Source organism: Caretta caretta, chromosome 7 (assembly GCF_965140235.1).
Source record: "Caretta caretta isolate rCarCar2 chromosome 7, rCarCar1.hap1, whole genome shotgun sequence".
In the NCBI taxonomy this organism is placed as follows: Eukaryota; Metazoa; Chordata; order Testudines; family Cheloniidae; genus Caretta; species Caretta caretta.
Genome location: NC_134212.1, coordinates 96356791 through 96373450, shown reverse-complemented (window position 1 = coordinate 96373450; position 16660 = coordinate 96356791). Strand labels below are relative to the sequence as shown.

General features: G+C 45.9%; 2 protein-coding genes and 1 long non-coding RNA gene across 4 annotated transcripts in view; 2 read left to right on the top strand and 1 right to left on the bottom strand.

Moving 5' to 3' along the window:
• Positions 1-3570: 3570 nt before the first annotated feature.
• On the top strand, positions 3571-7996 carry LOC125640228 (homeobox protein vent1). Its single transcript, XM_048858506.2, has 3 exons — positions 3571-4618; positions 4845-5077; positions 6033-7996. Exons 1-3 carry the CDS (start codon positions 4363-4365, stop codon positions 6390-6392), a joined length of 849 nt encoding a protein of 282 aa, XP_048714463.2. The 5' UTR covers positions 3571-4362; the 3' UTR covers positions 6393-7996.
• A 2699-nt stretch (positions 7997-10695) lies between these two features.
• Positions 10696-15919, bottom strand: LOC125640499 (uncharacterized). Its single transcript, XM_048859038.2, has 3 exons — positions 15559-15919; positions 14794-15041; positions 10696-12191 (listed from the first exon to the last, which is right to left on the bottom strand). Exons 1-3 carry the CDS (start codon positions 15917-15919, stop codon positions 11820-11822), a joined length of 981 nt encoding a protein of 326 aa, XP_048714995.2. The 3' UTR covers positions 10696-11819.
• LOC125639993 (uncharacterized) overlaps positions 15835-16660 on the top strand; it is a 69352-nt gene continuing 68526 nt past the window's right edge. For both annotated transcript variants that reach the window (XR_012669399.1, XR_012669398.1), the window contains exon 1: positions 15835-16307. This is a non-coding gene — a long non-coding RNA (uncharacterized LOC125639993). The remainder of the gene's footprint in view (positions 16308-16660) is intronic.

The window sequence follows — 16660 nt, the reverse complement described above, 5'->3', positions numbered from 1 at the left end:
GCTAACATCAGAAATGACCAGTAATATTACTAAATGGGACCTATAACTATAAATAGGTCAGTCAGTACCTCTCTCTCTAATATTGCATGAGTGCATCATAATTCAAGCATCTGTAACTGCTGGGAGGGCGGGATCTGGGGTGGGGCAGAAAGAAAATCACTACAGATTCAAAGTATATTAATATAGCTGAAATTATAACAAAAAAGAAAAAAGTGGTGCCAGTACTAGCTGGGTGGAGGAGCAGCTGGGGATACTTTTTACATACAAAACAATATTAAAACACTGAACCATCCAGACATGTCCCAAACATCACGCTGACTCCTTTGCTAAATCTTTTACTCCTTTTTCTGGCCCCTAGCTGTCTTTGTAGATTGCAAACTCTGCTGAGCACCTCTTCCTGCCTATGCAGCAGGGAGCACAGTTTGGACATGACTGTACTATGAATAACAATCTACCCCAGAGAGTCTACAATGTGTATTTACTGGATTTATTTAATGTAATGGAAATTGGATGGAAAGTCTCGGTTCTAGAGTGTGCATGAGGTCACTTCACCCACCTGGATCACTAACCCACTCTATGGAGTTACACTGAGAGCTACTCTCTGGAGTAGTACAGCCTTTAAACACATAGCATTACCATGGGCTGTTAGCGTGTTGGAGGGTAAGTATGAAGAAAACCACCACATTTGGGAAGGACTGGCGGAGGGATAGCTCAGTGGTTTCAGCGTTGGCCTGCTAAACCCGCGGTTGTGAATTCAATCCTTGAGGGGGCCATTTAGGGATCTGGGGAAAAAATTGGGGATTGGTCCTGCTTTGAGCAGGGGCTTGGACTAAATGGCCTTCTGAGGTCCCTTCCAACTCTGATATTCTATGACTGCCCCCTCTGTCGCCCTTTCTAAAACTCTGCTCCAAGTAACTTGTGAGTGTGACAGAAGAGGTGACCACAGGTGTGTAATGGCCAGGAAGGCTATTGAAATGCAGGGAGGGGTGGCTGCTCTCAGCCCAGGCCTTTCCCTCTTTATTCTGTGCTTTTCCCCAGGGTGTGTGTGTGTGTTTGGAGGGGAGACAGGGGCTCTAAGATCGGAATCGCCTGCCAAGCTCCATTGCCATTAGCCACTGACCCCTGTGCGCGGAGAGCCTTTGAAATGGACAGGGGTCCTCTGCAGAGTTAAAGTAATGAGCACGAAGGAGAAAACAAACCGAGCAGCCTCGTAGAGCAGAGACGCTTCGCACAGGCGGCCCCTCGGGATTTGGAGCCTGTCTGAGCCCACCCTGCCTTGTACCCGTGTGTAGCGGTTGCTCTCTTGGCTCCGAGCCGTGCAGGAGCTTCGGGAAATCTCTCCCTTGCTCAGTCACGCTAAAGATCGGCCATGAACAAGCCCCAGCCCTCACTGTTTAAACCGTCAGAGACGGGACCCGGGTGTTTCCTAACACGCAACCCGCAGTGGAGCTGGCTGAGTCCCGTGTTAGAGGTTCCCAGCTTAGAGGTAACAGCAGCTGCTCTAACGTCCTCTGGAAGAGGAAACGCTGCGAGCAGGCAGGTGTGAGGAAGCGGCGTGTAAAGCTCGGAGGGAACTAGCTGGAGCCTGTTCCCCCGCGATAACGCTGCGGGCGAGGCGCGCGGAGCGTCCCAAAGCCACAGCTGTGAGCGATGGGAAACGCCCCAGGCCAGGGAGATCGGGGCCGGGCTCAAGCCCCCCTGCCCGTCCTGGGGCGGAGCGGAAAGGGGCAGCCTGAGGAACCCCGCCCAGCTGAAGCAGCAGAGTTCAGGACTGACCAGTGTAACAAGCCCGAGTCGGGGAGCTGTGGCTAGTTGGCTGAGCGCCTGGCATGATTCAATCACGGTTGTAGCTAACCTGTTTTCTTATGGCGACGCTGCCCGCTCAGGTCATGCCATGCCAGGGACCGGGTGTGAGTCGCTATAGCTTGTGTGTTTAATCACAATCGTTTAGTTGTAATACAGCAAACAATGGGGGGAGGCGGAGCCTTTAAAGCCTACTTCTATCTGGGGTTGGAAAATAAATAGAACCCCCCCAAAGTGTCTTGTTAAGGTATGAATTACAGGGACAAAAGAAAGGGGCGGGGGGGGGGGCAGCATCCTCAGGGCTGCTGCTGCTTTCTTTGCGCGCACAGTGGAGACCGAACCTGCAAGTTAAAATGCCGGCTGAGCCCACCACGCCCATGCCAGCTCTGCCAGCCTTCTCAGAAGGCCTTTTTGGGTTCATGTGGCCTGATGTTCAGCACATGCAGCTCTCCAGAACTTCAGTGGGAAATGCGGGTGCTGAGTAAAATCTACTCCGAGGGCCCTGCTGCCCTCCTACTTGGGTGTAATGGGCCACCCTGCCACTTCGGTCGAATCTCTGCGCTTTGGGAGGATTAAGAAAGATTCTTCCACTCTTACTGTAAAGTTGTGGGCTTTAATGGCCCCCTGCATTTATAGTTAGTATAACTATGATACAGATCAGTCCAAGTTTATAATATGCTGCAGCTCCCTGTGTTAAGACATCAGTAGCAGATGATTAGGGCGGAATTGGAAACAAAGGAAACGAGCCTCACTCACATACCATTGCATTTTCAGTGAAACTTGCCTTTGGGAAAAGAAGGGGGGATTTATGACCAATAATCTAGTTATAGGAAGAAGAAACAAACACGCTGCTCATTAGATCAGAGTTTATTGAGTCAAATCCTTCAGTTCTGGTGGGCTTCATCGGGGGCTCAGTGAGTTCACTGGAAGTTTAGCCCCTGTAAGAACAGGGCCCTGGTATCAGGGTTAGAGAGGGAATATCTTCTGTTTGCTCTCCCAATTAGGAACAATCTGAATATATGGTGTCCCGGTGTCTTTTATAGCCGATTCATTTGTGCTTGCTGTATGTTTTTCCTCTGGCTTATCTAAACGCAGAAAATGCTCAGTAACAGGTTTTCTAATACCGTTTATGATACTTACAGTGATTAACCCCCTGGACGGTTCTTAGCATTCTCTGCCCCTTGCATCACAGAGGCGAAGTCATGCTTTATAAATAACGTGTAAATTGGGGTGGTTTGAAGTTGATGAGGTCCTGTATCGCTTTGATCGCTAAACTTCCAGGCGTTGGTGAAAGATTGGCTACATTTCTGGCTAGACAATTGGCGCCAAATTCAAGCTGAGAGGAGTGCAGGGTTCAATTTGTACCCGTTAAACCAGAAACACAGCAATAATACAGCCCGGAGCTGGGAAATCGAGCCAACCCAGACGTTTGACGTCTCCCTACGACCTTTACAATGGACTTGGATTTCTTCCTCTCGTTAGTTTGCAGCAGAAGGGATGCGGGTATTGATAGGGAACGTAGAAGGGATTCTGATAGGAAATCGATCATGACATTTATTTACCACGTAGTAACGTTTTATGTTACATGATTGCTAGACTACCCCTTATTCTCCCCTTAAGCAGGAGTCCCCCTACGGCTTTTGCCGACCCGAAAAATAGTTTGCAGTGTCGTAGCCTGTTGGGCTCAGGATATTGGGCAGACAAGGTGGGTGAGGTCATATCTTTTATCGGGCCAGCTAGAGAAATTGGTCCGATAGAAGATATGACCTCATCCACCTTGCCTCTGAAATATATACTGCCAGTCTAACGAGGACATTTCAAAGGATTACCTACCTGGTAGCTTCATTTAGATCTGCATTTTGAAAGGCAGGGATTGATGTAAAATCTCTGTTATAACAGAGTTCTGGGTTGTGTTAATGGGTGATAAATGTTCTCAGACATAGAACCGGAACCTTGCATGATAAAGATACAAAACCCCTGCTCCATTCACGCCCCTGCCCTAAGGGGCTCCCTGATTATGGCTGTAATGAGATGCGGTTGCTAATGCTTGGAGATCTATGCAATTTAAAATATGTCGTATGTGCCTTTTGTGTTAGTCCGTCGATGTTTGGAAGGGACATGATTGAACCCCATCGTTCTGCCATTAGCTGGAGTGTAACTGTCTTTAAAAGCCCTTTTGCTGGTCTTTTGTTCGGTGCGGCTGGAATTGTCCATGCCGCCACTCCCCCCTCCAGGGGAGAATCAGGAGGGGCCCAGAGCAGGTTTGCATTTCAAGGGGGACAGAAACAATCCTGCAGACTCTCTGGAGCCAGGGGCTGCAGACATTTGCCAGACGTGTGAACTCTACTCCTAACTGACAGCTGTTATCTCTTTTCTCTCCGTACTTTGATGTGGATTCACACTTGCAAACGAGCCCGCGGGGGAGGGCCCCCCTATAAATAAATGGAGGCCCCCCCACCCACCCGCTTGCCCTCCCCTCCAGCCGAGCAGCGCTAGCTAGGCCGAGGGAGCTGCAGGCAGCTCCTTCCTGAGCCCAGCTCCTTCAGCCCGCCGCTCGCCATGGGCGAGGCCGCCTGCTTCGTGGGCTCCCCGGCCCAGCCTGACAGCGAGGAGCAAAGGCCAGCGGGCAGGCCTCACATCTGCTGCGTGCCTCCTCCGCGGGCCCCCACCTCCTTCAGCAGGAGTCCCCGCCTGGCCAAAGCAAAGCCCAAAGGGGGAGCCTCGGCCGGGGGCCAGCTCCAGCCCAGGAGCTCGTGCCGAGAGGAGCTGGAAGACACCAAGCCCCAGGAATTGCCCAATGGCCGAGCAAGTCCCGGTAAGTCCGAGGCAAGCTCAGGGGGAGGTGGTGGCTGGTGCCGGAGGGGGAACTAGGGTCCTGATCCGGCCGAGAGGAAGAGCCTCCAGCTGGTCCGGGGTGGAGGGCAGTTGCCCAGCTGCCCTGGCTGGGGGAGCAGGGGAGTAGCTCGCAAGCCAAGGGGCCCGATCAGGCTGCTTTGCCCCCGCTGGGCACCGGAGCCCTAACCTACTCTCCGCCTTCGCAGCTCCAGAGGGCGGCTGGGTGAGCGCGGACGAGTCCTCCGGGTACGAGAGCGAAAGCGCCGCCTCCTGCATCCCCTCGCCGCCGGGGAAGGACGAGCCCCAGCAGCGCAGGGTGCGAACCGCCTTCACCCCGGAGCAGGTCGGCAAGCTGGAGAAAACCTTCAAACGGCAGAAGTACGTGGGGGCTGCGGAGAGGAAGAAGCTGGCGGCCGCTCTTCAGCTGTCCGAGATTCAGGTCAGTGCCCAACCCCAGTCGCCGCGGCACAGAGACTGCCGGTTAGAGCCACAAGCGCCGGGCTGGGGAGCTTTGGGCCGCTCGCTGCTCTTGGTCCCGCTGCAGGGGCGTGTTCAGAGACGCTGAGCCCCTCCAGCTGCCCCTTGGCTTCAGTCAGGTCCCGCGGTGCCTCAGTTTCCCCACCTCACTTGAGCAGAGAGAGCACTCACTGATTCATACTTGTCCAGGCTCTCCATATGTAAAACCGCGCGGGTGCTTAGCATAAAGATAACTGTTTATGATTTCTTGTTGATGGGGACTGGTATTCAAATTGTCACGGCCTTGTTTACAGACACGGCCTATAAACGCAGGGCACGGCATGTTGTCCATTAAAGAAAGTGCAGGATTTACTAGAAGCCTAATTCCACGTTTTCATGCGTCCGAAGAGTATCTTTAAATTTTCTTAAACATTTGTACTTAATCTTTTTTTAAAACTTAGAAATACAACCGGGATCTGATGTTGATAAATGTTCTTTTATTTGATATTCACGTGGACAGAAAACATAGTTACTAAATAAGGCTCCGATCCTGCAAGCACTTGCTTATGCACTGTTTAACAGCTTGAGTAGAATCAGTCAAGGGCTGTTCACAATTAATGGATTTTAAGATTTGGGTCCCTAATATGCTCCCGTTGGGGTCAGTGATTTCCCATTGACTGAAATGGAAGTTGGATGAAGCTCCTGATTAGGTCTTTGCAGTAGCTATCTCTGGCAATTGCACACAGTAAATAATAAATTATGAGATTACACAATATGGAAATTTTTCTGCTGATCAGATCAATGCTTTAATTCAAGTTATTTTAACTCAGTCTACACTGTGAGTTCAGTCACAGATGCTCTGAATACGTGATAGTTTATAAATTATTCTGTTAGGACCCTGATTTCTTTAACATTTCTTTTTTTCCTCCCCCCCCCAGGTCAAAACCTGGTTCCAGAACCGCAGGATGAAACTTAAGAGGCAAATACAAGACCACCATAATAGCCTCATATCTTCAGATCCCTTCTATGGCTATAAGCAAGGGACCCCACCTAATATGTTACAGGATTATTCCCACTATCCTAGACCACAACAACAAAGACTGCTACCTTTTGCTCCTAATTCTGCTTTACAGTTCAACTCTTCCTTTCAAATATATGACTCCCAAAACCCATCATACACCCTTAGGGCACATGATTTCCCTTTTTTCCACCAACATTTTCTACCACAATTCTCTGTCCATCCAGTTATACAGAACAAAATGGACAACAAGCAATTTAATCCTCTTCAAACATTATAACCAAAGCAAAGTGGAAGATATGAGAAAGGTATAATATAATACACTATATATGGTTCACTTGTACATAAAATTTCTGTAGAAGTGTATGTTTTTAATATAAAGTTTAAATATATTCATTCCTAAATTAAGTATAATTGTATTTAATTGAGATTGAATGCTGTTAGAGTCACTCCAGTCCTAATTCTTGGGTTTATACCCATCCTATGTAATTTGAAGGTTACTGATCTGAAGGATTCTGATAGACTAGGCTATCTTCCTTTAGTGTGTGGATGCTTAAAAGGATCTTTTGCTATAAATTCCATATTGATAATTAATCTGTCCACAGGAGGTGAATTCCACTGGAACTACTGCTGGCACTGGTGAGAACCCTAATGTAGATGTGCTGAAAGCAAATTGTGTGCAGGATTAGCCACACAGCCTTACCTACACTAGGATTCACACCAAGTAGGCAAGGCTATGAGATAAAATTCATTGTTTTAGAGCCTATAGCAAAAATCTTATCAACTGTGAAGAAACTATCAATCTGGAGGCTTTGTTATAGTAATCTTGTGCATCTAATAGTTTTTCTGTGCATATGCAACCCAGAAACCAGATACAATTAGGTTTCAGGTTTGCTAATTGTTGGTAGTAACACTCTGCTTATAGTCAGAAAGCTGGCAATGAATCAATGGCTTCTGATGAGATTATACACATAGAAATACCATTTCAGTGTTCTATATTGTATAACAAGAACACCCAGTTAGGATTATGTGGCACATTGGAACTAAAAGTTTACAGATTGTCTTGTCATCCTTTCCTGCTCCTGAGTTGGCAGTTATGCAATTTGTGACGTTGACCAAGTCCACTTTTCCTATTCTCATCCAAGTGTTAACTGGCCTGTTTTTACAGCCAGTGAAAATTAAAACTTTTACGCTACTTAAAGGAGTACAATGTACAGTCTTGTGACCTCAGTAGTGCATAGTGTTTCTATAATAGGATTCTGTGTAAATTATTGGGGGGTGGGGCGTTATGTACAGGAGGGAGCAAAGTGGCAGTCAGTGAATTGTTTTGTGAGCATAAATTACTGCTTTACACTTCCATTGCATCTTCCATCCAAGAACCTCAAAATGTTTTACAAAGGTAGAACATAGAATAGTTGCACTGATTTATATTGATTTAACTCCATTGGTAATTTACTGAATCAAACTTACATTGCTATAAACTTCTAAATGAGTGTGCATGCACAGGCTTTATCAGTTTAAATCAATTACAAAACTTACAGTGGAAATGGTACAACTTTTGTGTGCAGACAAGCTCGTGAAATAGGTATTACTATTTCTACTATGGGGAAAACTGAGGTATAGATGCTGGGATTTGCTTCCAACTGACTTCAGTGGAAATTGCTGGGTATTTAGGCTAATTTTCAAGAGTGCTATTTAGTAACATAACATATTCTTGAAAATCTTTGCCTTAAAGTATGAATGAAATCCCTCTTTAAATGGTATTTAATTTACAAATTTGGCACAAGGACTTGACAGAGGACTATTGAATGCTCCATGTAACTTTTTAGTAAAGCAATATTTTTTTTGCAGAAGAAACACTTAAAAATTGCTCCCCTTTAAAAATGTTGCTCTTGATATCTTCACTTTTTTTAGTTCCTTTAATAGCTGTACTCATTTCCTCCCTCCTCCTGAAATAACATTCTGGACTGACTAATCTTGGTTGTATGGAGGAAACTGGAGACAAGAGCCCCCTGCTTCTGTGCTATGGCATCAGTAGAGCCACAATGAGTATGTCTTTGCCTCTAGCATGAAATAGTTTGAAATATTACAGGCCTGAGGAGATTAGTCTAATTCTGGCTGTTGGGCTTGATGTGGAGGTGGCTGGGTTGTGTTTAGTGACCTGTAATAGACAGGAGGGCAATCTGGTGGTCCCTCCAGCCCTTAAACTCTGTGACTACAATGAGAAAAGGGTGTAGCACAACTGGAAAGCCTTGTTAAGGTACAGGCTACAATCATTGAAACTGCATTGGTTAGGCATGTTAGACTCTCCTCCTGCCTCCATGCTTTACTGCAGCTAGTTAACATGGCTTTAGATGTTCGATCTTCATAGGGCTTTTCAATTGTTTGAACTAACCTTGGTTAGAAAACTGGCCCTTTATTGATGGGGGGGGGGGAAGGGAAGCGTGTATTTTTAATCCAGTTAAATACAATTGAAAAAGCCCATTGAAGCACGTCCCTATACAGCTGCCAAAGTTGTATATTGCACACATGAAACAGTGGTGCTGGCACTAGGGGTGCTGCTGCATCCCCTTGGTTAAAGTAGTAAAAACAGACACCAAATATATATATGGTTTCCATCATCGGCACCTCACTATAAAAATTGTTCCAGAACCCCTGACATGCACACTTGTCTGCTTGTGTGGATGCAAAGCACAGTGCAATGGGCAGGAAGCCCAGTGTGCCACAAGCTCCTCTCTCCATTGTGAGGTTGATCTAACTTTGTAGTGTAGATTGGGCCATAATAGGGCTTTTTATTTGTGCTTAACATGATTGAAAAAAGAAAGGAGGACTTGTGGCACCTTAGAGACTAACCAATTTATTTGAGCATGAGCTTTCGTGAGCTACAGCTCACTTCATCGGATCCGATGCATCCGATGAAGTGAGCTGTAGCTCACAAAAGCTCATGCTCAGATAAATTGGTTAGTCTCTAAGGTGCCACAAGTACTCCTTTTCTTTTTGTGGATACAGACTAACACGGCTGTTACTCTGAAACTTATGATTGAAAAACACACCCTTTTGGCCCTTGAGATGAGACCTCTGCGTTGCTGCTTCAGCTCTCCAGCCACATTGTATCTGTATCAATGGCTACCGCCAAACATTGCTGCAGGTAGATAGATATAGGAAAGAAACGTTCAATTTCTTGTGCTGATGCCTCAGCATAGAGGCATTAAGTTCACCCCGAACCAACCCTTTTCTCTCCCTCCACTTCCCTGAAATAAAGACTGCATTTGTTTGTGTGCGTCAGTGCAAGCATATGCTTTCGAAGAGGAAAATCATGATTCTATGATATGATAAATAATGAATTTTTCCATTTGCTGCTGATTCAAAAAAAATGGGGAGAGGGTTTATAAGCGGAGGAATTAGTTGTGGGTTGACCCAGAATAAAAACTCTTCAAAATTCTTGATGAATCAAAGTATATTTTTGTTTTGGTGTGTTTGTTTTTAAATAAAAAAAATCATTTTGGGTCAAACAAAACACTTAGTTTCAGCTGAAATAATTTTTTAATGTTTTGAAGTTTACTTCAATTTTAGTCTTTTTGAGCCAGAAACATTTAATTTCAAAAATGTTGAAGCCTTGAGGCTTTTTGATCACATTAATATAATAATTCAGGCAAACTGGCATGAATTCACAAAACATGTGTTTCTGAATTTGCACTTTTTGCCAGAAACAAAAAGCTGGGGCAGGGAAGATAGAAACTTTTTGCCTACTTCTTGTTGGAGTTTTCACAGCTCTGTTAGTGTATGCAGTTGAGCAACCTTAACCGATAACAGTAAATAGTTGTTTGTACTGTTCCCATAGGCAAAACAAAGGAAAGGAGTGTTGTGAGCCATAGGTGACCTCTAATGTCAGAATGCTGGTACTTCACAGTCATGACCCTGGATGAAAGAGTTGCACTTCCGTAGCTTCTCTAGGCTAAGGGTATTCATGCAGTAGAGAATCCTTTCATCTCACCCAAGCTCCTTATGTGCTACTTTCCCATCCATTTCAGGGACTTTCTGTAAGCCTTCCTCACCCCTTGCTCATGGCAGGTTCTGCATGTTTGCCATGGTCCCCTCCACCACATGCCAGAGACCGGTCCATGTTTCTCCTCCAGTCTGAGTCCTTCCTTACCCACCAGCCCAGTTTTTTTCCATACAGGGGTCCCTGCTTCCCTCACCACTCCCACTTTCTCCTCCCTCCATTACCTTCTTTGCCCCCTGCCCATCCGTTTTCCACCTCCAGGTCTCCAGTTCCCACTGCTTACCTGCAAATTAGCTTTCTTGCCCCTCTTCCCAACCCCACCAGCCTTCCTTGTAAGTCTCTCATTTCAGTACCCAGCTGTCCTCCTGGTATGAGCAGGAAGCAAGAGGGCTATTAAGCTCTTTTGCCTGCATCACCATCTTGTCTTTGTTAGTCAGGTTTTTCTGGTGTTCTATTTTGCATCGCAATCAATAGTTCTGGGCTTCCCAGACCATTCCTTGAAGTTGATCACATAGAGCCTTCCAGAGTTATCATATTACAAAACAACTGCCATGAAGTTGAGAGTAATAAAACAAGTCACCTTTTATTTTAAACACTCGTGCTGAGTCAGTTTATATTCTATTATGTATACTCAGGTACAATTTGTGAGTAACATCCTGAAGTTAACTGGCCTTGAATGACACTTGTAAATGACTTGCTCAAATCTTAAATTCACAAGGCACCAAGCAATTATCTGTGATTACACTGCAGAACACATCCTGCAGTCCTTATTTAGGAAAGAATCCCTGAAATAGGAGTTTTGAATAAAAGATTTGGTTCCATGAAATATAAGGAAACAAGTATTAATTACGAGAGACATTCTGGCTTGCTAGTGGTAGCTATTTCATAGAAAATGGATGTTAGTTCTGACAGTTTAGTTTTCCAAGAAAATATTTAATTACAAGGTGCCTCTACTCACAAATGAACTTATGAAAGCCACAATAGTCCTCCCTAGTCGCATATAGTTGTTTGAACTTCTGTGTTTGCCACTCACAAGCACACACCCTGTTTCAGTTTGACAATGTTTTTAAAGGGACATTGTCAAGTGTTAATATTTTAACTAGTGAATTCTGGTAAAGTACTAGTCTTAGAAATTAAAAACACCCTATTGTCCCCCCATGCACTTGTTAAACAATTCCACCACCATCCCTGCCACACTCTTATGAACGACATGAGCTATTTTAATGGATTAATATTTCTACAACTAGGATTCAGTAGGCAACAGTTGGTTGAGTGATGCTGTTTCTGCAGAGACAGTTATAACTTTTGATAAAGTGTTGGGTTACTACAAATTAATAATTAGAGCAAAATCACTCCTATATTCCCACAACATTATTCCCAGAGTTGGTTGATACTTACAGTCTTCATTGAAGTTTTAATGGCAACATGTGTGGGGTTGGGGGAAGAGAGCAGAATTTTTGCAATATCAACCCCTTACTCTACCATTTGTCAGCCTATTCTAATTACCATTTTGAACCTGTACTTGACTGTGTCCCTTTAAAAACACTGCTTTAAAAACAAAATAACCAAAAAAAATAAGTTTTGAAATATTGAACTAATGTTTAATGACTATAATAAAAATAAGTTAAATAAGTACTCTTCATGATTTCAGGTAGTTCATTTTTAAAAAGTTCATTTCGCAGCTCAGAGCACTTTTATTCATGTTTAAGAGGGAGGAAGATATGGTTGGAATCTCAGTCTATTATGATTCTGGGTTAGAGAGACCGTTGGAATTGTAGACTGATAAGAAAATCCTGGAGCAGCAGTCACCAGCAAGGTTGGGGCTGGCACAACTGCCTGAAGAGATTGAGCTGGAGCAGGAGGCAGGAGCAGGGCTGGGCTTGGCATAGCTGGGTGAAGGGAACAGGTCACAGCAGCAGCAGAGGAGACGTTGAACTCCATCCCAGGGGGATAACTGGGTGTCTGGATCTCTGGGTAAGGATAAGGTAAAAGTAAGCCTGAAAAGAGAGCTTCAATCCTGGCATCTTGGGTCTGTCGCTTGAACTTCATACGACGGTTCTGGAACCAGGTTTTTATCTGAAAAATAAAAATCCAAGAGACTATTGCTAATTTATTTTGCCAAATAAAGATGTGCAATGGTTCTTGAAGTTTTAGAAATGCATTAACTGTTGGCGATCACTGGCCAAATTCTGCTGTTACAACTTTGTGAAGCTGGAGCAATTTCCCTGACTTCAGTAAGACTCTCACACAACAGTCAAAGTTCCCCAAGGATGCAGTTTCATAGCCAATGTCCACAAGGGAGTGATGTGGCCAGAGCATCATGTCAGATCAGCTTTGACTGCCCTAACTCAATGGAGCAGGTAACCATTTTTCAGCTGAATGAACTGGAGGTGGCCTTTCAGTATGAGATCAAGAGAGACTCAGACCCAGACCTTCAGGATTGTAGCTGAGTGCCTTAACCACTCAGCCACTGCACCTCCTTCATACTACAGTACTGGGATCCATATAAGTACCAACAGAGAGAACCGCAGAATTTGGCCCCTATTTTTCAGCAAACTTAATTCAGACTTAATATGGAAAGAAACCAGTTTACTTCAGAGGAAACAGCCTGAGAATATTAAATTGTGCAATCTTTGTTAGCCTGGAAATTCAGTTAAGGTTCCACTGTAAAAAAAACAAAACAAAACAAAACAAAAACAAAAACAAAAAAAAACAACCAAACTTAGATAGTATGGCAGTGTGCAGGAAGCTTACCCAAACATTAACTCTGTTCCATGCTACCCTCTTTCCCTCCCAATGTTTTCTGCTATCACATTTCCTAAATTGATCTTTTGATCCCTCACCACACTATGCTTTTACCATCTTTTTAAGAGATTTTGGGTTGCAGGAGGTTTGCATTTGTAGATAGGGTAGCTGTGTCCAGCAGCACTTGCATTTTGCAGCATATCTTTGGTGATTAATGAATGTTTTTCTCCAGTACACTCTTGAATAATGAAGTGGCCAAATATTTTTAATAGACTGTATGTAATCCTACATAAAGTCACTAGCTATGTGAATTTGCAAACCCAGGTGGACCTTTGTTTCAATAAGACTTTAGTGTGCATTAATTTTAAAATTCAAACTAAAGCTCCTGCATATATTTAAGCATAGGCTCAACTTTAAGCACAACTGCTCCTGCTGACTTAACTGGGCCTAGAGTAGTCTAGTAAAATACGTGTTGGGAGTGTCTGATCATATAAGCATGCAATGTTATTTGCATGTAGGTTATTTGCTGTTCATATTGGGCCAGAGTAGATACAATAAAATTGATTTTAGAGGAGTTGTATCCACTGAAAGCCAGGAATAAATCTGGCTCATTGTTTGTGTTGTCAAATTGATGTAAGAGCATGGGGTGACTTTCGATATGCATTTCTGTGGTATAAAAAGTGGAATTTTAGCTATGATATTTCCAGCTTCTCCAGTGTAATGTGTTTAATTTTCATTGTCTCTTATTGGGGGAGGGGGAAAATTATCTGTTTTAAGGGTTATTTTTCACTGTGGAGATATTGGGTTCACCCCATCTCCCATTTAACAAAGTTTGTATCTGAAAATGTTTTTTTTTTTTTTAGACAGTTCAGAATTACTAAGTGTCAGACATGTATTTTTAGCACTATAGTGCAACCCCAGACCCCTGCTCTGAGATTTTCTGCCCTGGGTTGTTTGTTTGTTTTTGTCATTTAGTCATTCTTGGTAAGTCCTAAACTCTGCTTTATATTGATGTGTTTTAGACACAATAAATCGTGCATCTTGGCAGCGTTAGACTAGATGTGTCTTGTGGTCCATGCTAACCCTATGGTTCTATCATTCTATGTGGGGCTCAGAAATTGCAGAACCTACCACTGTTGTGCAGGGACTCCTCGCTTGCAAGCATGGACTTTCTCTGCATTCCCTTCTCCTTCCTGCCTGCTGCTCAGCCCCCCTCCTGACTCCCTTTCCCTTTCTTACAGAGGAGCTGCCCACTGGTTCCCCATGTGATTTCTTGGCTATTGCCTTCTCTGTTGTGGCCACCTCGTGACCGTAGATGGCCCATGGGCATTGCTGATCTCTAGTCATTATAGATCCTTTAAATCTGATCACATAACTAGGACTTGAAACGATCAAATTGTGCCCAATAGCTAGCCTGTATAAGTATGTATTCCTGTCATGAGTACTCGTCCTCTGTCCCATTCACTTTTTGTAACGCCCATTTGTAACATCTTGTCAAATTAGATTCTGATCTTTTCGGGACAACCTATCCGCTTGTGCGGTGACTAGGGAATTAATAATAGCAATGTTCTGGAGCAAGCATTGACACTATGAGGACTCCATATTACACAAGTGGCGCTGTATAGGAGACACCTAATCCCAGACAGGATCAGGCGCGTTGAATTAAGCTGGGGGAAGGCTGAGGGTAGAATCAATGTAGGGCTAGTACCGGCCTTAGCTAAGGCTAGTGGAGCTCCAGCCGAGGGACTAGAAAAGGGTTTACAGAAGATCCGAGCCCATGACACTCTCTCTTGCACACTCTTGGCCTCTGTCACAATAGGGGAGCGGCTTCGCGTGAAAATATTGTCGCCCCCCGCCCCAGGGAACAGATGCTCTCCTGAGGTCTAAGCCTGAGCGGCTGGGCACTCCCAGTCCCGCCTGGTTGGTCCCTCACCTGGGTCTGGGAGAGCTTCAGCACCTTGGACAGCCGCCGCTTCTCGCTGGCCCCAATGTACCGCTGCTCGCGGAAGCTCCTCTCCAGCTCCTGCAGCTGCGAGGCCGAGAACTTGGTGCGGGGCCGCCCAGCCTGGGTGCAGCTGGAGCTCTCCAAGCCGCTGCCTTCCCCGCCTGCCTCCGCCTCCGCCTCCTTCGGGCTGGACGCGGCGCTGCTTGGGCCACTTTCCTCCTGCTCCCCCAGGGCAGCTGGAATAACGGGAGCAAGGCGTGAGAAGAGAGACCCCCACGACCCAGAGCAGCCCCACCCGCAGCCAGGAGGGGGCAGCCTCATGCCCCAGCCGGCCCTGGGCACGTGGCATTCATTATATGCTGAATTCAGCTGGCCAGGGGACACTGACATGGGGCCTCCATGTCCCACCAGAGCCCTTCTCCCCACGCCTGACCTCTACCACGGAGGACTCCTAGTGGCCTCACCACCCGCAGGCCGGCTCAGCCCAGCCGGTGGGTGGGAAGGCCAGGGCAGCATCTCTCAGCCAGCTCTGGCATAAGCGTCCACATGAACTGGAGTTTAGGGTTCAGCTTCCTAACATGTCTCTGCCCCACTGGGGTCCCCCTAGCCTGCCGCCCTTCCATAGAAAGAGACTGCGATTGTCCCCTAGGCTCGGAGACCCTTTTCTCCCTGGCCGGGACCGACTAGGATCCCGCCCCGATGACTCTTTCTCTTGCCCCACTCCACACGTGGATGGGCAAGGCTGGCACTCACCTTGGTCTCCCGGACTCCGCCGGGCGCCCCCAGGCGGCCTCTCTCGGCCCCTAGTGCTTGGCCTGGTAAGCGCTGGGTTTCTCTTCTCTTGATCGCCGCTGGCGCGGGCTCTGGCTACATTCTTGGGCAGGGACTGGTCGCCCCGCGGCGGGTGGTGCGTGGAAGACACCCCACTTGCAGGTTGGGCTTTCTCATGGCTGCTCTGAGCGAGCCACTCCACCGAGAAAGACCCCTTCTCCATCCTCCGTGCCCTTTGCCCCTTAGAGCTCTTCCTCGCCACAGCAGGCCGACTAACCATCCCCCTGGGTCTCCAAATATTTAAAGCTCCTCCGCGACGTGATTTGAAATGGCCCCAAAGCATCAAATGAGGCCGAGAACAAAGGATCCCATTGAGACCCTTTAATCTCCCCTTTCAGGTGATTGTTACATCCGACTAATCTCTGAACACAGTTGTTAACAGAACTCAAGGCTACCTGACCTGGCGCCAAGTTCATCTCGGAATCACCCCCTAATGATACAGCTGGTAATAATTACATCAGGGCCTGCACTTTTGTTTTACTCACTCCAGCTACTGCCGCGTTTGAGCCATTCGAGGATTTTAAATCTTTATCTTCGACCATCAAGAACAAAGATTCAGAACGTACTGTTTGAAGAAAGCTTCCAAGACGCTGCCCCGATGGCTTGCCACGGAGCTGGAAATACCCACACTGTCTGCTCCCGTGCTTGCAAAACTTATTTTACCAGCAAAGGTAAGGTAATCCTGGAAAGGGTTAGAGCAAAGCAGACGCACGGGCCTGGGCAGTAGGTAAACTTCATCAAGAAATTAAAGTTGAAATATTCTTCCCATTATGTAGACAGGTTGCCTAAGGCTGTAGGATATACCTGGCCAGAGGGGAATAAAACACAAGTGTTTGTTGTTTGAACTAGGCGATGTGGGGAACGTAGTTTGATGCAGGTTCCTGTATTCTTACTGATCTTAAAGTATGGTTAAATATATGGCAAATAAACCTGTCTTACCTACACATTTAAGGCTTGTTCCCGCTTCTAGAGAAATCTATCACTGAAGTCGTGTTGACCTTAGTAGTGCAGAGCAAGTTCCTTC